Source organism: Gigantopelta aegis, chromosome 14 (assembly GCF_016097555.1).
Source record: "Gigantopelta aegis isolate Gae_Host chromosome 14, Gae_host_genome, whole genome shotgun sequence".
Taxonomy (NCBI): domain Eukaryota; kingdom Metazoa; phylum Mollusca; class Gastropoda; order Neomphalida; family Peltospiridae; genus Gigantopelta; species Gigantopelta aegis.
Window position 1 is genome coordinate 41791370 of NC_054712.1, and position 26506 is coordinate 41817875.

The 26506-nt window shown below is 38.1% G+C and overlaps 1 protein-coding gene across 1 annotated transcript; it reads left to right on the top strand.

Moving 5' to 3' along the window:
* Positions 1 to 1839: 1839 nt before the first annotated feature.
* Positions 1840 to 26095, top strand: LOC121389018 (cathepsin Z-like). The gene is made up of 7 exons (XM_041520612.1): positions 1840 to 1967; positions 7829 to 7947; positions 15885 to 16109; positions 19873 to 20023; positions 20698 to 20773; positions 25420 to 25509; positions 25844 to 26095. The coding sequence occupies exons 1-7, from the start codon at positions 1879 to 1881 to the stop codon at positions 25964 to 25966; spliced, it is 873 nt and encodes a 290-aa protein (XP_041376546.1). The 5' UTR covers positions 1840 to 1878; the 3' UTR covers positions 25967 to 26095.
* The last annotated feature ends 411 nt before the right edge of the window (positions 26096 to 26506 follow it).

Consider the following 26506-nt stretch of genomic DNA (forward strand, 5'->3'; position numbering starts at 1 on the left):
TGATTTATATCTCATCTCGTGAAGTTTGCAATCATATACTCGTCGCGCAAGCGCGACTCGTGAGATATGATTGAAACTTCACTCGATGAGATATAAATCATATTTGACAAAAAAAACATGAAATATCCTCTATACATTTCCCAACAACGTATTTCTTGTAAAATTTGTTGTCTACCCAAACACAAGGCTGTCGTCTGCAATAGCCAATGAGATACTCATGAAATACTTCAAACATAAATAGAATCAATCATTTCTTTACACCAGTACAGGACATAGTTAACTCTTTTGTACAGTATTAAGTAAAGTGTGCTTGTTTAACGACACCACTGGAGCACATTGATCAATTAATTATCGGCTATTGGATGTCAAACATTTAGTAATTATGACGTAGTCATCAGAAGAAAGCCGCTACATTTTATAATTAGCAGCAAGGGATCTTCAGTATGGACCATCCAGACTGGATAGGTTATCTCATACTTGAACATTTAATACACCAGGCATGGCGCACAGGTTGGGAAGGGAATATTTGATACACCAGGCATGGCGCAAAGGTTGGAACGGGAACATTTGATACACCAGGCATGGCGCACAGGCTGGGACGGGAACAAACAATCGGGCAATACGTCCACCGACGAGAGTTGATGCTTGAGTCGGGCACCTCAGTCGAGCGCTCAAACGACTGAACTAGATCCCGCCCTAACCTTATTTAGACACACACTCCATCCATCCATCCACACACACCTATCCTCCACCCACCCACCAATCCATCCACCCACCCACGCACCCATCCATCCATCCATCCACACACACCTATCCATCCATCCACACCCACCCACCTATCCATCCACCCACCCATCCATCTATCCATCCACAAACACCTATCCAACCATCCATCCACAAACACCTATCCACCCACCCATCCATCCATTCATCCACAAACACCTATCCAACCATCCATCCATCCATTCATCCATCCTTCCATCCATCCATCCACAAACACATATCCACCCACCCACCCATCCATCCATCCATCCATCCACAAACCCCTATCCAACCATCCATCCATCCACAAACCCCTATCCACCCACCCATCCATCTATCAACACACATATCCACCCACCCACCCATCCATCCACAAACACCTATCCAACCATCCATCCACAAACACCCATCCAACCATCCATCCATCCATTCACAAACTCCTATCCAACCATCCATCTATCCACAAACACCTATCCACCCACCCAACCATCCACCCACAAACATCCATCAACACACTTATCCACCCATCTATCCATCCACACACACATACATGCATTCATTCATCCATCCATCCACACACACCTATCCATCCATCCATCCACACACATACCCACACACCTATCTATCCATGCATCCATCCATCCACACACACACGCACACACACCTATCCATCCATCCATCCATTCACACACACACGCGAGCGCGCGCGCACACACACACACAGACACACGCATACATACACACATATCTATCTATACGTACATACATAGATAGATACATGCATGTACGCACACACACACATACATACATACATACATACATACAAAAACTCATATTCACAGATGCACGCACATACACAAAACACAATCGCACAAACTAACGCGCATACAGATACACACATACGTGCATACACATACACGCACGCACACACACACACACACACACACACACACACTGGTCCCTTCCTCTTAACGTTTATCATTGTATAGATAAGCATATCTAGTAGGGTCATTTCTGTTCACGTGATGTCGCGGCACGGGACACTTTTATAATTGCTATCACATGACAACTAAACATACACCTTAAAGCACGATCATTTAGTAGGGTTAAAACAAAATGAAAGAGGTCGCCATTTTGCTTGTTTCCCTGTTTACACTGGGCCGGGCGAACTATGATCCCATTTATGAACACGGAGTTGGAGTTCGGTAAGTAGGATTTTGTTTTAAAATATTAGTTTTTTTGTTTGATTTTTCAAGGTGATAAAAGGAAGGAAAAAATGTCTATCCCAACCCACCGACGTCTGTTTTTATTCATTCATTTGCTAATTCATTCATTCATTTATTTGTTCATTCATTCATTTGGGGTGAGACGTAGCCCAGTTGTAAAGCGCTCGCTTGATGCGCGGTCGGTTTGGGATCGATTCCTGTCAGTGAGTCATTGGGCTATTTCTCGCTGCAGCCAGTTCACCACGACTGGCACATCAAAGGCCGTGGTATGTGCTATCATGTCTATGGGATGGTGCATATAACATATCCCTTGCTGCTAATCGGGTAGAGTGGCCCATGAGGTGGCGACAGCGGGTTTCCTCCCTCAATATCTGTGTGGTCCTTAAATATATGTCCGACGCCATATAACTATAAATGAAATGTGTTGAGTGCGTCGTTAAATAAAACATTTCCTTCATTCATTCATTTAGGTGTCGGCAACTTAGGAGGGAGTAGGGGCGACCGCAATCTAATTAAAATTAGCTCCACTATTAAAACATTTTTTATTTTATAAAATAAATAATTTGTAATGTAAAACTGAAGACTGATTTAGTTTTTAGTTTTTTTAATAAATAAATAATTTGTAATGTAAAATTGAAGACTGATAACCCATCCCGTACGTATTGGTATGGTTCGCTGTACTGCGGCCACTAAAATAGACTCGCCCGATATTTTTAGAATTTGTATGCTCCCAAATAATGTTATAAAAGGCGAAGTGTTATTGGTCAATATTTAAATTATTATTTACAGACGAAATGTTACTTGGACATTGGAGACTACGCAGTGTTGTTAGCAATCTGATTAAAATTAGTTTTACTGGTCTAAATAAGGCATTCGTAATTCACATGAAACATGCCGTATACCATCAGGATAATTCGGAATGTTTTCAAATTATTTTCAAATCACTGGCATGATTCTGCAAGTAAGGTTTTGATTGGTGGACATGAGCTCCAGCTGGCTGCTGTTAGATCCACATGTAATAGTGGAGCTAATTTTAATGAGATTGGGGCGACCGTTTTATATTAATTTGTCTTTCAGCGGAGGGAGTAATGCATACTCATTGATTTATTCTTTCACTCACTCACTCACTCATTCATTCGTTCATTAATTAATTAATCAATCAAAATGAATTTTAATATAAAAGTACGTTTAATTCATTTTTTTATGATATATAAGAAATAGAATACCACTTTCTTGTCCATTAATGTGTTTGTTTTGTTTAACGACACCACTAGAGAACATTGATTTATTAATAATCGGCTACTAAATGTAAACAATTTGGTAAATATTGACATATAGTTTAAGAGAAGAAACCCGTTACATTTTTCCATTAGTAGCAAGGGATCTTTTATATGCACCATCCCACATACATGACAGCACATACCACGGCCTTTGATATACCAGTCTGGCTGGAACGAGAAATAGCTAAACGGGCCCATCGACGAAGATCGATCCCAAAGCGACCGCGCACCAAGCGAGCGCTCTACCACTAGGGTACGTCCTGCCCCTCGTGTTATCGCACAGTTCCTAATGTAGTATTCTCTGCAACTGAAAGGGAAATTATAAATCAAACCAGTTATTCAGGACGATGTTTGGTGGCCTGATAAAACCCAATTATGTCATGCTTTATTTATCGGCTGAACTAGATGACGCCACTCGATGGAAAATAGGACTTTACAAGTCGACAATAGAGATAGCAGAACGGCTGGACTAGATGACACCACTCGATGGAAAAAGGAAGAAATTAAATTAAATGGTTTATTTAACGACGCACTCAACACATTTTATTTACGGTTATATGGCGTCAGACATATGGTTAACGACCACACAGATATTGAGGGAGGAAAACCCGCTGTCGCCACTTCACGGGCTACTCTTTTCGATTAGCAGTAAGGGATCTTTTATATGCACCATCCCACAGACAGGATAGTACATACCACGGCCTTTGATATACCAGTCGTGGTGCACTGGCTGGAACGAGAAATAGCCCAATGGGTCCACCGACGAGGATCGATCCCACACCGACCGCGATGGTAAAAAGACTTTACAAGTCACTAGGAGAGATAGCGCATCGGCTGAACTAGATGACGCCACTCGATGGGGAAAAGAATTTACAAGCCGACAGTAGAGATAGCGGATCGGCTGAACTAAATGACGCCACTCGATGGGGAAAAGATATTACAAGCCGACAGTAGAGATAGCGTTTCGGCTAACTAGATGACGCCACTAGATTGAAAAAAAAAGTATTCACAAGCCGACAGTGGAGATAGCATATCGGCTGAACTAGATGACGCCACTCAATGGGAAAAAGACATTACAAGCCGACAGTAGAGATAGCGGATCGGCTGAACTAGATGACGCCACTCGATGGGGAAAAGACTTTACAAGCCGACAGTAAAAATAGCGGATCGGTTCGAACCTAACACTAACATTAAACTCGCAGTCTCTGTGATATTTAAAACTAATACACATGTATACTGGTGGAAATAAGAAAGGGAACATACACATAGGGACTGCTACCAGAACCAGCTCATCCTTAGGCTACTATTAGAAGGAAGGAAGGAAATGTTTTATTTAACGACGAACTCAACACATTTTATTTACATTTATATACTTACTTACTGCCCATTACGCCCTCTGGCGTTTAGGGCAGCGACGAAATTTCTCCAGTTCTCCCTGTCTCTGGCCATTCGCTGTATGGTGCCCCAGGTGTGTTTAATGTCTTTTAACTCTGCTTAGACAGTTCTTCTCCTGGTTGTCTTTGGGCGTCCTCGCCTCCGCTTGCCTTCTGGTGTCCACCATATGGCTAATATGGCTGTTATGGCTGTTTTTGTTATGGGATCTGCATCCAGGCAGAGGACGTGTCCAATCCACTTCCAGTTACGGTTATATGGCGTCGAACTATTGAGAGAGGAAACCCGCTGTCGCCACTTCACGAGCTACTATTTTCGATTAGCAGCAAGGGATCTTTTATATGCATCATCCAACAGACAGGATAACACATACCACGGCCTTTGATATACCAGTCGTGGTGCACTGGCTGGAGCGAGAAATAGCCCAATGGGCCCACACTATTAGAACGTTTACTGATTAAAATTTATTTTGTTTTACGACACCACTAGAGCACATTGATTTATTAATCATCGGCTATTGGATGTCAAATATTTGGTAATTTTGACGTGTAGTCTTAGAGAGAAAACCCGCTACATTATTCCATTAGTAGCAATGGATCTTTTACATGCACCATCCCACAAACACGACTGCACATGCCACGGCCTTTGATATACCAGTCGCGTTGCACTGACCGAGACGAGAAGTAGCCCAATGGGTACGAAAGGTAACTGTGTTACTTGCATTCGATGCCACGGTACTGACTGACATTTTGTCCCACTTTTATTTGAACAGGCGCGAGAGCATAAGATGAGATCGGGGTTCGGGATTCGAAACCACACCTGCTTCAAATGATTTTTTCCAGAGAAGCATGATTCTTGTGTAACATTATGTGTACTATTATGTCTGTGGGATGTTGCATATAAAAGATCCCTTGCAACTAATCGAAAAGAGTAGCCCATGAAGTGGCGACAGCGGGTTTCCTTTCTCAATATATGTGTGGTCCTTATCCATATGTATGACGTCATATACCCGTAAATAAAATGTGTTGAGTGCGTCGTTAAATAAAACATTTCTTTCTTTCCTTCCCATTACTTTCCATCAGTATATTTAAGCAGCAGAACAGAACAGAACTTTATTACGCTCAGGCCGTTGCACAACGGCATATGAGGAACATGATAGTGATACATAAGCTGTAGTGACAATATAGGGTTTTTATAGGAGACAATAGTATAATAGTATAATACAAATACAATAAAATAATAAAGAAAATAATATAATACAAATGGAATAAAGTAATGTCACATTATTGTAATTAATACCAAATGCGCTAATCTTAAGATGTATCAGACACACGCACGCACGCACACGCACTCACGCACACGTCGATATATGTATACTTGGGTAGTAATAATTCATTGTAAATAATTCATATATATACATACATATATTTATTTATTTATTTATTTACTTCAACTTATTTTCGTGTTTATAACCAATTAAGGATCAAACACACACAGACAGCCCAGGACAGTACGTTAGTTTTTTTGTTGGTTAGTGGTTAGTGAGAGAGAAGAGGCTGTAGTGGCCTGACACCTACCCATTGAACCCTTATGAACTCGCTCTGGGTTGGAGCCGGTACCGGGTTGCGAACCGTTTACCTACCAGCCCGTAGTCCGATGGCTTAACCACTACGTCTCCGAGACTTTATATATATATATATATATATATATATATATATATATAGAGAGAGAGAGAGAGAGAGAGAGAGAGAGAGAGAGAGAGAGAGAGAGAGAGAGAGAGAGAGAGAGAGAGAGAGAGAGAGAGAGAGAGAGAGAGAGAGGTTATTACCAGAGTGTTTTTAAGTATCGTCAATATCATATATTAGGAATAAAAATTGTATTATGCGAGCCTCTGGCGAGCATAATACATTATTTTTATTCCTAATATATGATATTGACGTAACCGAAATACACGAGGGTAATAATCTCTTTATCATATAAGCTCAAGCTTAATACAACGTACCAGCCTCGGTGGCGTCGTGGCAGGCCATCGGTCTACAGGCTGGTAGGTACTGGGTTCGGATCCCAGTCGAGGCATGGAATTTTTAATCCAGATACCGACTCCAAACCCTGAGTGGGTGCTCCGCAAGGCTCAATGGGTAGGTGTAAACCACTTGCACCGACCAGTGATCCATAACTGGTTCAACAAAGGCCATGGTTTGTGCTATCCTGCCTGTGGGAAGCGCAAATAAAAGATCCCTTGCTGCCTGTCGTAAAAAAGAGTAGCCTATGTGGCGACAGCGGGTTTCCTCTAAAAAAATCTCTGTGGTCCTTAACCATATGTCTGACGCCATATAACCGTAAATAAAATGTGTTGAGTGCGTCGTTAAATAAAACACTTCTTTCTTTTTAATACAACGTGGTTTTGTAAACTGTACACGCAACTTTAATTCCAGTCCGTCATTACTAGATATTCAAATGACGGCGCGGTGTATTTTTGAATGAAAATGACGTCAAACTCAAATGACATCATTTTGGATGTCCTTACATCAAAATAAAGTTATGCCTAACTTTTTTTTGTTTTCTGAATGCTGGACAGCTTTCAGTGTCAAATTGCCATTAAAATGTTTTATTTGACGACTATGCATGCATACGTCAATCATGGAGTGTCACCCAAGTATGTTTCCTTAAATGTCAATAAACCTAGTGCTGAGACCTCGACTAATTTACATCTAATTTGCAAAGTTATCAAATTCTTAAAGTATGTGATCTGAAAAATATCACATACTTTGATTGCACTGAAAATGTAAGATATTATATGATATATATATATATATATATATATATATATATATATATATATGCCAGTGTTCTTTGAGAGTTTACTGCATTTATCAATAATTTCTTTTATTAATTTATTTAATTTTTTGAGAACATTTATTTTGTTATTTGTCGTTAGTTGTTTAAATTTCAGAGTACTTATTTTGTTATAATAATATCGCTTGAGGAAATGTTTATGAAAGTTAGTGAAATAAATACGCAGTCATCCCGTAACAGTCATTCCAGTTGTGTTTACCTTTCATGATGTGCCACAAATTTTGTTTTTAACAAGGCAACGTTGGGTCACGTGCAGCCTGGCGCCTTGGAATTGATTTGTATGTTTCAGCTTCTTCAATGTAATTGTTTCAGGACGTATCCTCGTCCGTTTGAGTACCTGACGGACAAAGACGTCCCCAAGTCTCTCGACTGGCGAAGTATTAATGGCGTCAACTATGCCAGCACGACCAGAAATCAACACATCCCGCAGTGTAAATATTTTTCGTTGAACCTTCCGTTTTATATATTCAAAATAATCGTCAGGGAAAATGAGATATCAATTTATCAGTTTCCTTTCTATAGCTCCATTCTAAGATGGTAATCCAGACATTAAATTTTGGAGTTTACGATTAAACTTACATATTAAATATATTTTCTGGTTTAGAATATCAGTGTCTGTATATTCAATGTGTTTCTAGTCATCTTAATATTTGCAAGAAACCCAAACTGGATTATGTCATCAAATAATTTGTACGTACGAAAAAATTATATTTTACGACATAAAATTAAATTTAACCTAGTACAAATATTAGAACTGTCAGAAACACATTCAATATACAGCCACTAATATTATATGCAGACAAATATATTTGATATGTAATTACAATCGTTAAAAAGTCTCTGTTAGTCGATAACATCTTAAAACTTGCAGCAAACTGAGTAATGTCCCTTTAATTAAAAAAAAAAAAATAATAAATAAAAAAAATATATATATTTAAGAATTGAACGTGAATTTTTTTTAGTTTCATGCTAGTATGAAACGCAAAACCGCTTTACACACTGTATGAATGGTGTAGCGCGTTAGCACACATACCCAAATATTTTTGCAGTTTTTTTTTTAAAGTTACTTTTTTGACAAAAAACTATGATTTTCTTAATCCCAACCCTAAGCTTAACCCATTTTCTTTCTGAAGGAGGACCCCCCCCCCCCCCCCCCCCCCATATCTCTGTTGACTGTGGTTGCTATTAATTCGATAGAGCCATACCCAAACATTTCTTTCTATCAGAAACACTGTGGTGGTGGTGCTCCATGATCTTTGTTTGATGATACTGCATCAGAATTAGACGACTTGTCCATACAAAACCTCTTTTTTCTAGGCAAGTATTCGTTCCTGATGAGTCATCAGAAAAGCTGATGTCATGTTGTGTGCAGTGTTCTTTCCGTGTTCTTTGCGCCATGGGAGTCCTTTTGCAGATAGTTCCTGGTTCTGCTGCCTCAGGGTGTACTTCACTAGTTTCAAGAATACCTGGTTTATCAGCTAGTGCAACAGACACACCAGAATAGTTAAGCAAACTGAAACTGGTATCCTTTAATGAAGAAACTATGTTTAGTAGCTTATTGGTTTGGGATACACCGGGTTCAAGTGAAGCTCATTCAAAGGATATAGGGTTTACATTTCCAATGAGGGTGTGTACTGAATATCAAATCCAGAAGTAGTGAACACTATACCATGTCCACCTGTTGAGTATGCAGGCTTCTTTCCAGGTTCTATTGTGTGAACAATAAACCCTACAGCTTCTGCTGTACGTTGGGTGTACTCTCCAGGTTCTGTTGTGTGTTCAGTGTACACTCCTGGTTTTGTGTTGTATTTGGTGATTTCTCCGGGTTCTGCTGTGTGTCCATTGATCTCTCCAGGTTATATTGTGTGTTCAGTAATCTCTCCAGGTTCCGTTGTGTGTCCGGTGATCTCTCCAAGTTCTATTGTGTGTTCAGTGATATCTCCAGGTTCTGTTGTGTGTTCAGTGATTTCTTCAGGTTCTGTTGTGTGTTCGGTGATCTCTCCAGGTTCTGTTGTGAGTCCAGCGATCTTTTCAGGTTCTGTTGTGTGTTCAGAGATCTCTCCGGGTACTATTGTGTTCAGTGATCTCTTCAGGTTCTACTGTGTTCAGAGATCTCTCCAGGTTATGTATGATGTGTGTTCAGTGATATGCCCAGACTATATTATGTGCAGTGTTCTCTCCGTGTTTTGTTGAGTGTTAAGTGATCAATCCTCCGGTTTCTCTTGTGTGTGCTAACTTATTTTCTGCGTCTGTTGTGAGTGATATGTCATGTTCAAGTTCTCTTGTGTGTGCTATGTCATGATCATGGTATGTTGTATGTGTGTTCTGTCATGTTCTTCTTCAGGTTCTGTTGTGTGCACTATGTCACGTTCAGGTTCTGTTGTGTGTTCCACGTCATGTTCAGGTTTGTTGTGAGTTCTCTATTATGTTCAGGTTCTGTTGTGAGTGCTATGCCATGTTCAGGTTCTGTCGCAAATGACTGGATAAAGGCCGTGGTATGTGCTGTCCTGTCTGGGAAAGTGCATATAAAAGATACCTTGCTGCATTAGGAACAATGTAGCAGGTTTCCTCATAATTACCAAATGTTTGACATCCAATAGCTGATGATTAATTAATCAATGTGCTCTAGTGGTGTTGTTAAACAAAACAAATAAACTGTCGCAAGTGCTATGTCACGTTCATTTTCTATGGTGATTATTTTCTCATGTTCAGCTTTTTGCTATGTTATGTTCAGGTCTTGTTGTCATTGATGTGCCAAGTTCTGTATGCTATATATCATGTTCAAGTCCTGTTGTGTGAGCTATGTTATGTTCATGTCCTGTTGTGTGTGCTATGTCATGTTCAGCCTATGTTTTGTGTGCTATGTTGTGCTAATGTTTTGGTGTGTGTGTGTGTGTGTGTGTGTGTGTGTGTGTGTGTGTGTGTGCGTGTTTTGTGTGCTATGTTGTGCTAATGTTTTGGTGTATGTGTGTGTGTGTGTGTGTGTTATTTTTAGGATTCAAGCACATACAAATATTGACATAATGTATACTCTATTGTACTTCGCATTTGTAATTGCTATCACATACCGATAACAAAGAATACATATGTGTCGTATTTGGCACATACGACCTATGTCAGACATAATTATATAATGAACTGTATTTAAAAAGGGTGTATCTACCACACACGACCAGTCGTGTTCACATTGCTTGTATTGATGTATGAATATCTATATATTGTTTGTATGTCGAGGTTGACGATTACATACATAGATATTAACGCACTGACGCAGGGGATAATTAAATCCTTTCTGGCCTCACAAATTGTCCCATGCCGTTTCTGGGACTCGAACCTATGGTACCGAATCGCCCGCAAATTGCAGACTTGCCACGATACCTTCTGAGCTATTGAGACATGTATATATGTATGTATATATATATATATATATATATATATATATATATATATATATATATATATATATATATATATATATATATATATATATTCATTTAATAGAAAGATTAAATGTTATTATCAAAGATAACAATTCAAAATATTATGTGTTTATTTGTTTATTGCCTGAATTGACCATTGCTTAATTTAAGGTTACCACCCAAAAATAGGGCAATCGGACAACCCAAATATAAATAAATGGACACAAATAGATAAATTGAGCAACAGTGCACACTGGAACCAGATATACACATGTCAAAAATCAATCTGATTAAAATTAGCTCTACTGGGTCTGCCAGTAGATCTAACAGCACTGCATGGACTCCCATGTCCAGGTGACATTTCATCTATAAATAACAATTTAAATATCGACCAATCAAACTTCGCCTTTTATAGCGTTATTCGGGAGCATGCAAATTCTAAAAAGATCAGGAGAGACTAATTATGCAATAGTCGAACTTGTTGGTCAATTTCAACACTGAAAAACAGGGGGGAAAGTGCAGTAATAAACTCTGGATTGTATACTAGTATAAACAGAATGTATGACTATACTATCACGTTTTTTTTTTTCGTCTTGAAACTAATTTTATATACAATTTTATATTGGAATTAGTTTCCGGCATACTTCGTAATTCACCCGAACCATTTCGTATACCCTCGGCATAATCCCGAATATTTTCAAATTCTTTTCAAATCACTGGCATGATTTTGCAAGTAAGGTTTCGATTGGTCGATTGGTCGAATGACAGGTCAACTGGACATGAGCTCCAACGGGCTGCTGTTAGATCCACATGTAATAGTGGAGCTAATTTTAATTAGATTGGTCAAAAATATGCAAATAAAGCATCAATGAAAATATAGCATAATCCAATTCAAATAAAATAAATAAACGGTACTGTTGTTGAGCGAGAAACTGCCACATAGCGATATCTAGCGTCACCATGCGGATCTCAGCCATTGCTAACAGAACCGATCCGTGGCCAGTTGTATATATGCCATGTCAGCCAGCGGCTACCCACAACACTGCAATGGACCGACTTCTCCACATGTATGACATACATTATCGGTGGTAGTTAAAAAGCACTGAAAAAATGTGCAGTTGTTACCAGGAGAAGATAAATGAACCTGGTCGGGGAAAATAAATTAGAATTTGATGCTATAGTTTCAAGGTATTTTATGTATCCATCCAAACGAATTAGTTCTGCAACCCTAATTCTGGCTTTCTCAAGTACATCAAACCTCAATTTCATATAAAAAAAATCAATGAAATATGTTCTCTGGGGCGTAGCCAAAGAGGAAAAAACGCTGTGGAAAACCCAGATCTGTAAAATAAATATCAGTGTCATGGGAAAAATAAAATAAATCTGGGGAAATTTCAGACGAGGCAAGCGCCTCGTCTGCCTCATGTTTGCTACGCTATTGGTTCTGTGCATTTTTCGACCACCAAATAAATAATCATATAAATAATCGATCAGTTTCCTTTTGTTAATGAAATTTAAATATTCATTGTAAATAAGAAGAACAAGGCACATAATGAACAGCCTATTGGTAAACATTTATCAACAAATATGTGTTCAAGTAACTTGAAAAAAGTTCAAAATCTGATGGAAATTTTGAAAGTGTTAAAAGCTGATTTGATATCCATCTTGCCTATCAAAGTACCATGTCCCAAATTATTTACCATTTTGATTGCTTTATCAAATGTGCAATAATTAACGGAACTGCGGTCTGGGTAAATGAAATTATTCATCCAATTCAAATAAAATCCAAATAAATAAATAAACGATACTGTTGTTGAGCGAGAAACTGCCGGTTCATTATATCGTTAATATGATTAAACTCTCATCCAGGCTAGATCCCCAGTTTATAGACGTAAGATAGACATGTATACCAACTAACCAAACTAACCAAAACTGTGTTCACGTGCCTAAATCAACTGAAGGTTCGTGCACGTCCATCCCGATCTCGATCGTGACATGAACATATTATATTCAGACTATAATAATGTTCACAAACGTGTATGATATACACTAAGAAATATATATAAATTAATGTATTAAATTAATAGTAAATGTGTAGCTTACATTTATGTAATATTTACACATGTATACACTCATGTGTGATGATTTGTTTTGTATTTGGTAGCTTAATCAGAAATCCACATAGTTTAATCAACTGTCGTGTTATCAATGGACAGTAGTTGATTTAATTTATATATTGATGGTTTATTGTAAAGGAAATGTGGGTTTTCTAAGCTATTCTTGGGAGTGGCAGTAACCTTTCATGTTACGAATCTCCTAAAGTTTTCCTAAGGACGAGCACATGATATTAGCTCATGGAAGCAACAATCTATTAAATACTTTGCGTAATATATTTTCGACTGCGTTGTCCAGAGATATGATTTGTTTTGGTTTAATGTATCTGCCTCATAAATACTCTAAAACCAGGATGAAATTGTAATTGTTCTTTACACCACTGATATTACAAAGAGTTGATTCTACCATTTATGTCTATATTATGTCAGCTGTTTCTATAGAAAGGCTACATGCAGGTGTCTTGTATTTACAAAAACTGTTTGTATTTAAATGCAGTAGGTGTCTGTAGATAAGATTTAAAGGATACACTATTAGCAATATGTTTGTAAATTCATTACGGTGGCGTATCTACTACAGTAAACTAGTGAAGTCCCAGTGATCTATTATAACTGAAAACTGTTCGGTTTGGCTGTACCGATGTGATGATAGATTATAAAATTCATAATCGATTGTCGCGGAACAATAATTGTTCCTACAGTTCAGACGATTCCCAACACGACAGTAACACAGACCGGATAAACTGAACTGCTATTCTGTTTAATTGTGAAGAAACACATTTCTCAGCACTTCTGTTAACCGTGATGCAAATGTTGAACAATAAATCCCGCACTTGACTTGACTTGCATGAAGTTGCGTGTACTTTTCTTATATATTCATCAACAAGTTATCGGCGTTTAATGGTTTTAACCAATATTTTACAATGTGGATATTTCTGCTTATATAAGAGGGAACGGACTAGTTCATAATACACTATCATGTGTGATGTGCTTCGTTTTACATCTACGATTTGTTTACAGAATTGCATGTGTACACGTTCGTGACAATTAATGAGGCCCCACTTTACACAGTCATCATTTAATACTGTGTAGCTTTCATCTTTCTTTGATCTCAAACCTATAGGAGATAGCTTTAAATTTGTAATGGGCGATTAACAATTGGCTCACCAATGGTAACTCTACATATATCTCTATTGACACTTTTTTGAAAGGCTGATACTTCATCAGTGTGGACAAATAATAGATTATTACGATCATTACAATTAGTTGAGTTTTGGAGTTGAATTTAACCTTGGTGGTGTAAAATGAAGTATTTCTCTCACAAATAACCAGGTAAATACATCATAGTTAATGCTATTTGAATACAACGTCCTGGGGCATAGCCAGAGCGGAAAAAACGTCGAGGGAAACCCAGACCACCTGTAAAATAAATATCAGTGTCATGGGAAAAAATTACATAAATCTGGGGAAAGTCCAGACGAGGCAAGTGCTGGCTACGCCATTGACGTCTTATAAATATATGACCGCCGTTTTATAAATTGATCGACGCGGACAGAAGACAGCAAAAGCGGCTACTATTGCCGTTGAAATTATAGAATGTATCTTTGTACGATGTGAATACGGTACCTGAGAGCAAAAAGATCCTTGCGAAGTGCGGTATCGGGTGAGAACAAAGAAGAAAGTCGGCAAATCAAAAGAGAAGCAAAAAGAAAGAAATCATGTTTTATTTAACGACGCACTCAACACATTTTATTTACGGTTATATGGCGTCAGACATATGGTTAAGGACCACACAGATTTTGAGAGGAAAGCCACTGTCGCCACTACATGGGCTACTCTTTCCGATTAGCAGCAAGGGATCTTTTATTTGCGCTTCCCACAGGCAGGATAACACAAACCATGGCCTTTGTTGAACCAGTTATGGATCACTGGTCGGTGCAAGTGGTTTACACCTACCCATTGAGCCTTGCGGAGCACTCACTCAGGATTTGGAGTCAGTATCTGAATTAAAATGTCCATGCCTCGACTGGGATCCGAACCCAGTACCTACCAGCCTGTAGACCGATGGCCTAACCACGACGCCGGTCAAAAGAGAAGCAGTCACAACGATAGGAAATATAAAACGGCCTTGCTTATAATATAGTTCTTTATAATAATAATAATTATTATATAATAATAATAATTATTATTATTATAAAGAACTATATTATATTAGTGGCGACAGTGGGTTTCCTCTCAAAATCTGTGTGGTCCTTAACCATATGTTAATTATTATTATTAATATTTTATTATTATTTTAAATAAAAATTATTACTATTATTAGTATTAGTATTATGTTATTATTATATTATTTTGACTTAACTTTAAAGACATTTACGTATACCTATAGCAGGAGTCACACTCAGTGATACGGATTCCACACTCGACATTAAACGCGTCACAAACTTTGCAGCTACTCCTATGTCAGGTCCGAGGAGCCTGTCCAGATATCAATGGCTCTACTGATGAAAATAAAGATGACTTTGGCGCTCGTGTGGAATTCCCTTTGTTCAAAAGACTATTCCCTTTCAAAACTGAAACACTCCTCCAAAAATGATGTTGTGTTCAACTTTTAACACATGATAATAAAAACTTTCTTCAACACCGTTGTTTGAAAAATACAATCCTTGCATTTGTTTGTAAATACTCGGCCAACACTTGAAATGTTTTACGTTTAAAACTTTAAATAACTTACTTATGAGCTATTGAGGTATGTATGTATGTATTGATATTTGAATATCTATATATTGTATGTATGTCGAGGTTGACTGTTACATATATGTCTGTATATAATCGCAGTTTGTGGATCGTGCTGGGCTATGGCTGCGACCAGTTCCCTCGCCGACAGAATCAACATAAAACGAAAAGGAAAATGGCCGCTCGCTTACCTGTCAGCCCAACACGTGATAGACTGCGGTAATGCCGGAAGTTGTCATGGCGGAAGTGACTTCTCCGTCTACGCCTATGCCAAGAAAATGGGGATTCCTGACGAAACCTGCAACAACTATCAGGCCATTGTTCAAAGTATGAACTTTAAAAAAATGTGTTTGTTAAATCCAATACGAAGTATGTTTCTAACATTGATGTACGATTATTGACATGGTAACGTGATAAAATACGTCTTTATATGCAATTAAAACAAACAACCAGAATAATAACAATAAAACCAAACAATTGTGAACAAACCGGCCTCGGTGGCGTCGTGGTTAGGCCATCGGTCTACAGGCTGGTAGGTACTGGGTTCGGATCCCAGTCGAGGCATGGGATTTTTATCCAGATACCGACTCCAAACCCTGAGTGAGTTCTCCGCAAGGCTCAATGGGTAGGTGTAAACCACTTGCACCGACCAGTGATCCATAACTGGTTCAACAAAGGCCATGGTTTGTGCTATCCTGCCTGTGGGAAGCGCAAATAATAGATTCCTTGCTGCTAATCGGAAAGAGTAGCCCATGTAGTGGCGACAGCGGGTTTCCTCTCAAAATATGTGTGGTTCTTAACCATATGTCTGACGCCATATAACCGTGAATAAAATGTGTTGAGTGCGTCGTTAACAAAAACATTTCTTTCTTTGTGAACAACAAATCTATTACCACTTCCATAATCGTATCTCTGCACAAGACAGAATCGAAAAGATGTTTTGATTAAAATGCTATAATGAAACTGTCATATGTTTCTCCTTTATGAAGAGTGCCACCACATCTCGGGACGATGCTTCCTGTAGAAAGACTGCCACTCCAAAACATATTTAGTAGACATATGTATTGCAATAATTTTCGTATTGCGATATATTGCGATACAGAAACCTGAATTGCGATACGTAACACGATACTCATTCATTTCAACTTATTTTCGTGCTTATATCCCATTAAGGTTCAAATACACTGTCCTGGGCGCACACCTCAGCTATCTGAGCTGTCTGTCCAGGACAATGGGTTAGTCGTTAGTTGTTTTTTAGTGGTTAGAGAGAGAGAGAGAGAGAGAGAGAGAGAGAGAGAGAGAGAGAGAGAGAGAGAGAGAGAGAGAGAGAGAGAGAGAGAGAGAGAGAGAGAGAGAGGGAGGAGGGTGTAGTGGCCTTACACCTACCCATTGAACCCTTAAAAACTCGCTCTGGGTTAGAGCCGGTACCGGGCTGCGAACCCTGTACCTACCAGCCTGTAGTCCGATGGATTAACCACTGCACCACCGAGGCTGGTGTAACACGATATATATCGAAGACCAATTCTCAATTAAAAGAATTTATAATGTGATCTAATTTCACGTAGAGTTTGTATGACTTAATAAAATGATACACTACAGGCACTAATCTAGAATTGAAAAAGTAGAAGTGACTAGTCAATCAAGATTCGTTCGAGCAAGTGAAGCTATTGTGGGTTTTTGTGGGGGTTTTAACTGGTAGTTTTTGTTTTGAAATATAATACGTGTGCACTAACACACGTACACAATATATAAGAGCAATATATCGATACGCTATGAAAATATCACGATATGTATTGATAAAAATTTATATTACTGTATACCGGTGTACCGCGCATCTCTAGCATTTAGGAGTGGTAGATGGTAGTGTCAAATCGAAATTTAGTATAACTCCTAAACAGACAAACTTTTTATTGTATGCTGAAAACACACTCAAGTCTTGACATAAAAGACAATTGCCGTTAACACTTTAACAGAATGTGACCCGTTATATATTGAAAACACACTCATGTCTTGAAATAAAACAAAAATCCCTTTAACACTTGAATAGAATGCGACTCGTCGTATACTGAAAACACACGCATGTCTTAAAAAATCCCGTTAACTGAACCGTTATGTATTGAAAACACAATCATGTCTTGAAATAAAAACTAAAATCCCTTCTTTTTTTTTCTTCTTTTTTTAAACAATATTTATTAACGTTTAACGTTTGGGATTGACCAACAGGCGATGCCTATATTAAGGTCTCTCCCTACATTTTACAAATACAATTTTTACAAAACATAGCAGACAAAACAATAGTTGTGAGAAAAACAATCACACACAACACGCGAGAAATGAACAGAAACAGGAGGACAGACAGACAGAATGAGAGAGAGAGACAGAATGAGAGAGAGAGAGAGAGAGAGAGAGAGAGAGAGAGAGAGAGAGAGAGAGGGGGGAGGGAGGGGAGAGAGAGAGAGAGAGAGAGAGAGACAGAGAGAGACAGAGAGAGAGAGAGAATAAATGAATGAGAATTGTCAGATAATGTCAAAGCGTTTGCTTGCAACAATAAACTGTTGAACCGTTTTAAACATGTCAACGTTTTCTTGGTCAAGTAAAAGCACTTTGTAATTTAAATTTGAGTAAGCAAATAGAAATTGAGCACGTCGTCTGTCATAGTTTGGGCAATGGAGTAAGAAATGTTCAGAATTCTCAATAGGATGCCACAGGAACAGATTGGAGTATCCGAAATAAAACGTGTAAATTTGTGTCCATTTAGGTCGCTAATATTTAGACGAAGACGACAGTGTAATATCTCTGGTCTTCTCTCACACGTGTAAAAATAAAATGGAGTTTTAGTTTTGTTTGCATATAAGTGTTGTTTAAAGCAACTTATGGATAAAGAATTTCTAGTATTAATTGGTAGTTTGTTCCATAATTTAACTCCTGAAGGGAAGAACGAATCAGAAAATAGTTTTGTTCGGCTTCTAAATCCCTGTAAGTGATCAGCATCGCGCAACGGGTAGCATTCTTGATTGAAAATATTGTCCCAGTCAAAATTATTAAAGAATGTTTTTAAAACAAGGATATCAGCATTTGAGTAGTCCAAAATCGCTACAAAGCGGAGTGAGTACATCAACATTTGTCACATATCGAGAAGAAAAAACAAAAATTAGATCAAGAGTGCTTTTGGTAGTTTCAGTAATCCTGGTTGGCTTATTTATCAGTTGAGACAGTTGGAAGCGGTTGCACAGATGATCAATTCTTGGGTTGTTCCGTTCTAGAACATTAGCATTAAAATCTCCAACCATGATAACCTTTTCAATTTCATCATCTAAACCACAATAAAATGATTCTTCGATTAAGTTCTAAGAATCTACTCCACAAGAAGGAGCTCGGTAGAAGGTTCCTATTAAAAGTTTATTATTTGCATAGTTTATCTCTACCCAAATAGCTTCCAAACCACGAATGTCCATATCTGTGCGATGTTTCGAGATTATATAATTTTTTACATAAACTGCTACACCACCCCAGTTGTTCGTTAATCTGTCTTTACGATATGGTTCCTTGTAGCCTTTAATGAGAATCTTATCATTTGGGATATTGGGATTTAAGTGAGTTTTGGATATGGCAATAACATCGTAATTACACAATTCAGTTTCCACCAAATCAAGCTTAGCTTCTAGACCGCACACGTTAATGTGAACAATGGATGTATGTGCTGCATTCTGTGTAACTGCAGGCCCTGGGTTGAGGTGAACATTTCCAGAAATCAATAATAAGAATAAAATAATAGTTATACCCCTCGAACCCCAGAAGTGACAACACATATACATCCCTTTAACAGAATGCGACACCCGTTATATATTGAAAACACACTCATGTCTTGAAATAAAACAAATATCCCTTTAACAGAATGCGACCGTTACATACTGAAAACAAACTCATGTCTTGAAATAAAACAACAATCCCTTTAACAGAATGCGACCCGTTATATTCTAAAAACACCCCCATGTCTTGAAATAAAATAAAATTACCTTTAACAGATGCGACCCGTTATGTATTGAAAACACACTCATGTCTTGAATGTAACAAAAATCCCTTTTAACAGAATGCGACCCGTTCAACACGTGCGGAACGTGCCACACGTTTGGGGAGTGTGGCCCACTCGCGAATTACACCACGTGGAAAGTGGGAGACTACGGCAAGGTCAGCGGACGTGCAAACATGATGGCAGAAATATACAAAAACGGACCAATCAGGTACTAGTATTTGGTAACTATTGTACGAAATTAAAAACGTAATTTCCAGGGATGGACCCTGCAGTTTGATTAAGGGTGGGGGGGGGGGGGGGGGGGGGCAAAGCGAACCTAATGTCTCCCACCTCATTCTGTCAAGTGGAAATCTGGAACTGACCCAGATAAAGACGGATCGAAGAGTTGACTATACGAGGATGAGAGTAGACTTGCTAAGACATTTCATTTTATAAGTGTATTTGCAATGACAGCTACTATACACAATGTATAATACATTACTTTATGTAACATAGCTGACATGTATAAGCTAAGAAAGGTTTTGTTGTGTATATAATGTTAAGTATTGTAGTTACCATATTAAATCTACGAAATATCTTACCGTCGTTGCAGTATTAAAACTACCGTAGGTCTTGTTAAGTAAATAATCTAATTATAATATCTAATTATTGTAGTTGCCATATTGAACCTTCTAAAGGCCTTGTTAAGTATATATAGTATATTATATTATTATAATTGTGTACTTGCCCTATTGAAGGTACGGAAAGTCTTGCCAACTATATATATGTTATTTTAATTATTGTAGTTTACATATTAAAGCAACAGGTGGTCTTATGTATATACTATTATAATTATAATATAATTTCTCATATAATATAATTATAATAGTTTAATTATAACAGTTGTCATGTTGAAGCTACGGAAGGTCTTGACAAGTATACTGGAGGGGTGTATGAAGAATACAACATAAATCCTAAGGTAAATTCACGTATTTCAAAGCATGTCACCAGGGTAGGGTTCGGGAGTGCGAATTTCATTTTGAAGGCAGTGAAATTACATAGTAAAGCTGTCGTTCTGTCAGCATTTTTAAAAAGTAAAAACACAGTATATAAAGTGGTAAGTCGTAGAGCGATTGTTCCTTTATCGTGCTCTGCACAGCGCTTGTTAGCTACTAACTGTAGTCATGTTCCCAGTGATCGATTATAATTGAGATTGTTAGCTACTAACTGTAGTCATAATTGTTAGCTACTAACTGTAGGCATGTTCCCAGTGATCGATTATAATTGAGATTGTTAGCTACTAACTGTAGTCATGTTCCCAGTGATCGATTATAATTGAGATTGTTAGCTACTAACTGTAGTCATGTTCCCAGTGATCGATTATAATTGAGATTGTTAGCTACTAACTGTAGTCATGTTCCCAGTGATCGATTATAATTGAGATTGTTAGCTACTAACTGTAGTCATGTTCCCAGTGATCGATTATAATCGAGATTGTTAGCTACTAACTGTAGTCATGTTCCCAGTGATCGATTATAATCGAGATTGTTAGCTACTAACTGTAGTCATGTTCCCAGTGATCGATTATAATTGAGGTTGTTAGCTACTAACTGTAGTCATGTTCCCAGTGATCGATTATAATTGAGATTGTTAGCTACTAACTGTAGTCATGTTCCCAGTGATCGATTATAATTGAGATTGTTAGCTACTAACTGTAGTCATGTTCCCAGTGATCGATTATAATCGAGGTTGTTAGCTACTAACTGTAGTCATGTTCCCAGTGATCGATTATAATCGAGGTTGTTAGCTACTAACTGTAGTCATGTTCCCAGTGATCGATTATAATTGAGATTGTTAGCTACTAACTGTAGTCATAATTGTTAGCTACTAACTGTAGGCATGTTCCCAGTGATCGATTATAATCGAGGTTGTTAGCTACTAACTGTAGTCATGTTCCCAGTGATCGATTATAATCGAGGTTGTTAGCTACTAACTGTAGTCATGTTCCCAGTGATCGATTATAATCGAGGTTGTTAGCTACTAACTGTAGTCATGTTCCCAGTGATCGATTATAATCGAGGTTGTTAGCTACTAACTGTAGTCATGTTCCCAGTGATCGATTATAATCGAGGTTGTTAGCTACTAACTGTAGTCATGTTCCCAGTGATCGATTATAATCGAGGTTGTTAGCTACTAACTGTAGTCATGTTCCCAGTGATCGATTATAATCGAGGTTGTTAGCTACTAACTGTAGTCATGTTCCCAGTGATCGATTATAATCGAGGTTGTTAGCTACTAACTGTAGTCATGTTCCCAGTGATCGATTATAATCGAGGTTGTTAGCTACTAACTGTAGTCATGTTCCCAGTGATCGATTATAATCGAGGTTGTTAGCTACTAACTGTAGTCATGTTCCCAGTGATCGATTATAATCGAGGTTGTTAGCTACTAACTGTAGTCATGTTCCCAGTGATCGATTATAATCGAGGTTGTTAGCTACTAACTGTAGTCATGTTCCCAGTGATCGATTATAATCGAGGTTGTTAGCTACTAACTGTAGTCATGTTCCCAGTGATCGATTATAATCGAGGTTGTTAGCTACTAACTGTAGTCATGTTCCCAGTGATCGATTATAATCGAGGTTGTTAGCTACTAACTGTAGTCATGTTCCCAGTGATCGATTATAATTGAGATTGTTAGCTACTAACTGTAGTCATGTTCCCAGTGATCGATTATAATTGAAATTGTTAGCTACGAGGCATGGGATTTTTAATCCAGATACCGACTCCAAACCCTGAGTGAGTACTCCGCAAGGCTCAATGGGTAGGTGTAAAACCACTTGCACCGACCAGTGATCCATAACTGGTTCATCAAAAGCCATGGTTTGTGCTATCCTGCCTGTGGGAAGCGCAAATAAAAGATCCCTTGCTGCTAATCGGAAAGAGTAGCCCATGTAGTGGCGACAGCGGGTTTCCTCTTAAAATCTGTGTGGTCCTTAACCATATGTCTGACGCCATATAACCGTAAATAAAATGTGTTCAGTGCGTCGTTAAATAAAACATTTCTTTCTTTCTTTCACAAACATTTTGCTGGCACTGCAAATTGTTCCTCCAGTGTAGATGATAGAGTTGTGGAGTATAGAGATGTAAATATGCTTTGGTTTGGGTTTGTTTTCATATGCACATAAAGAAAGACATATTAAATAGCTATTAAAGGTAAAAATGAGTCGTTTCTAAGGTACACACGACAAAAGATGCATCGTCCTTATAATTAAAATCCTTCTTATGTTCATACAATTCTAACTGATTGTGTAACCGAAAGTTGATCGGATGGTGTCATCCACTTAAATCCGAATATCGATGATGAAAGTCAAAGAAAATAATTGATTGAAAGTATTGAAGTGGTGTACCATACATGTTTAATAATCTCTTTGTACGTGATTTTATCTGTTTTATTTTATTTGCTAATTCTAATTTGAATCATGCAGCATAATAACTTATTGTTCTGCATATAAAACAAATCAATATTTTCTATGAAAATGTTTTCTCTGAAACTACCTTTACAGTCTACACTTTTATGGAATATTTTATGTATGTACACATCGGAATGTTTGAGGAATATAAGCATATAAATAATGCGCTATGAACCAAATGATGCTATTATTTATAAGATAAATGGACGTCCGCAAGATATTTAATAAGTCTGATATACACGTTGAAATAGTTCTCTATTAAAATGTTGTTTATTCACTTGCATTTTTAGTTTTTTTCATTCCACCTTGTCGTCTTTAGTACCATATTATTTTCTTATCCACTTAAAGGGACATTCCTAAGTTTGCTGCATTGTAAGATGTTTCAGACTAATACAATACTTCTACGATTAAACTTACATTCTTGTTTAGAATATCAGTGTCTGTATATTCAATGCGTTTTGGGTCGTCTTAATATTTGTAAGAAGCCCAAACTGGTTTTTGTCTTCAAATAATTTCGTACGTACGAAAAAAAAAAAAAATGAAATTTAACCTAGTACAAATATTAGAAACGATCAGAAACACGTTTAATATACAACCCCTAATATTTTATGCAGACAAATATATTTGAAATGTAAAATAAAGTTTGTTTACTTTTATTTAACTACGCTACTAGAGCACATCGATTTTTTATCTTATCATCGGCTATTGGACGTCAAACATATGGTCATTCTGACAGTTTTTTACGACAGCCAGCAAGGGATCATTTATTTGCGCTTCCCACAAGCAGGAAAGCACAAACCATGACCTTTGTTGAACCAGTTATGGATCACTGGTCGGTGCAAGTGGTTTACGGAGCCTTGCGGGCACTCACTCAAGGTTTGGAGTCGGTATTTGGGTTAAAAATCCCATTCCTCCACTGGGATCCGAACCCAGTACCTACCAGCCTGTAGACCAATAGCCTAACCAAGACGCCAACGAGTCCGGTCTATTTGATATGTAATTACAGTCGTTAAGTCTCTGTTAGTCGATAACATCTTAAAAATTGAGCAAACTCGAGAATGTCCCTTTAAAGTATCTGATAGCAGTTAGATGATGAGTTTTTTTCATTTTCCACTTATTTTCGTGCTTATATCCGATTAAGGTTCAAGCACGCTGTCCTGAGCACACACCTCAACTATCAGAACAGTTGGTTAGTTGTTAGTTGGTTAATGGTTAGTGAGAGAGAAGAGGGTGTAGTGGCCTTACACCTACCCACTGAGCTCTTAAGAACTCGCTCTGGGTTGGGGCCGGTACCGGGCTGCGAACCCAGTACCTACCAGCCTGTAGTCCGATGGTTTAACCACTGCGCCACCGAGGCCGGTAGGTGATGAGTTGATGGTTTTATAAGAAGGGTAACATAGATATGGGTGTTTCAAGGAGGTCTGGTCCAATATCAGCCAATCAGATCCGTTACCTATTGTTCGGTAATTTTCGGTCTTTATCGGAATTACACGTTTACATGAACAATGCTTCAACATTTGTCGACCAAACGACCATGCGATGCTTTGTCAGTCCCCTACCGATCCTACCGGATGGGAATATAGTAGGTGTTTTCTCCGTCTTTCTGTCCGTCCATCTTTCCCAAATAAAGTTTTCACAATGCCTCAATATACTGAACTTTGATTTTGCCTATAGATTTATTAAGTACTGTTACAGATCAAGTTTTACTTTCACGATTTAGCCATTTCTGACAGTGTTATGGCACTTGAACACAGAAAATACGAAAAAAAAATTCCCGGAGATTTTTTCCAGAATGTCTCAATGAGTTGAAAGTCTGTGTACAGCTTTACAGATAAAGGTTTTATTTTCATGACAATTTACCCATTTTTCACAGGGTTATGTTCCTTGAATATTTGCGATAGAAAATTGGCTGGGCCCGGTTGCGGGAATGAATTGCTTTAGCAGTACTCATAGAATGCTTGTTCACAGAGTTATGGCCCATGAACATAGGAGATATGAACAATTGTTGGGCGTGGTTGGGGACATGAATTGCTTTAGCAATACTCTGAGAATGCTTGTGGTTAGCAGAGGGCCTCGTAAGTTGTCAAACTTGAGCCCGATTATTTTGTTCTTTGTACAATAAAATGTTTAAAAAAAAAATGTTTGTGTTTCAGGTGGACCACAGTGTGTCTGTAGCTGGATGGGGAATTGATGGACGTGGTGTCGAATACTGGATTGTCCGAAATTCGTGGGGCGAGCCGTGGGTAAGATTTAATAACATATAAACTGACGGATGCGTGAAAATAGTGTTGGCCAACATAGTTATTTTAAAAAGAAAAATATTTGAAAAATAACTGGAACCGTAACAATATAATTTATTATTCTACTAAGCACTTTGCAGGCTAATTTAGTATCATTATTAATCATCATCATAATCAATTTGATAATACAAAATCCCCCTCCCAGCGTTGCATACTTGCTGAATGGCCCACTGTTTTCCAAATTTGTATTTATTGATTAGTATGTAACTGTTATTTATGAGCAGATAACAAAACTACGATGATATTGTGTTTGATTTTCGGGGTGTTTCTTTTGCAGGGAGAGAAGGGCTGGTTTCGGATCGTGACCAGTGTGTACAAGAACGGCACTGGGAAGAATTACAATCTGGGTATCGAAGACACCTGTAACTACGCCGACCCCATCATACCAGCTGGACTATAACATATCACAAAAGATGAAGATGCGAGTGAGCTTAACCATGACACGGTCAGGGGGAGGAGAAGGAGGGGAGTGTTTCCAAATGTACAGCTAAGGAAAACAGACAAGTGTACTGAATCGTAAATAAATGTGTTATTTATTATCTTTGTGTTTTCTCTCAAGAAACAATACAGTTGACAAACAATAACAACATCTCTAACAACTACAATAACGTGTACTCTTTTGACCCCCTACCTGTCTCCCAAACGCTCCGTCCTCAAAACGAGACATGGGTTTGCGAACACCAGTCCCAAATTCAGCCAGCAAACGTTTCGCTAACGTTCGCGAACTGTTTGATTGGTTATCGACGTGACCATTTGGTTTATCGTGAAGCGCATAAACCAGTCTAGTGGACGTTTTTCTGCTCGGGCTGGCTGAACTTGCCTCTGATATCATCACTGTTTTCACAAATATTCATGAGTGCATGTCATCACAGCTATATTTATTCCAATGAGCTCTGTCCTATGCTAGTTTTGAAATAGTAAACTAGTCTGGGAGTGGCAG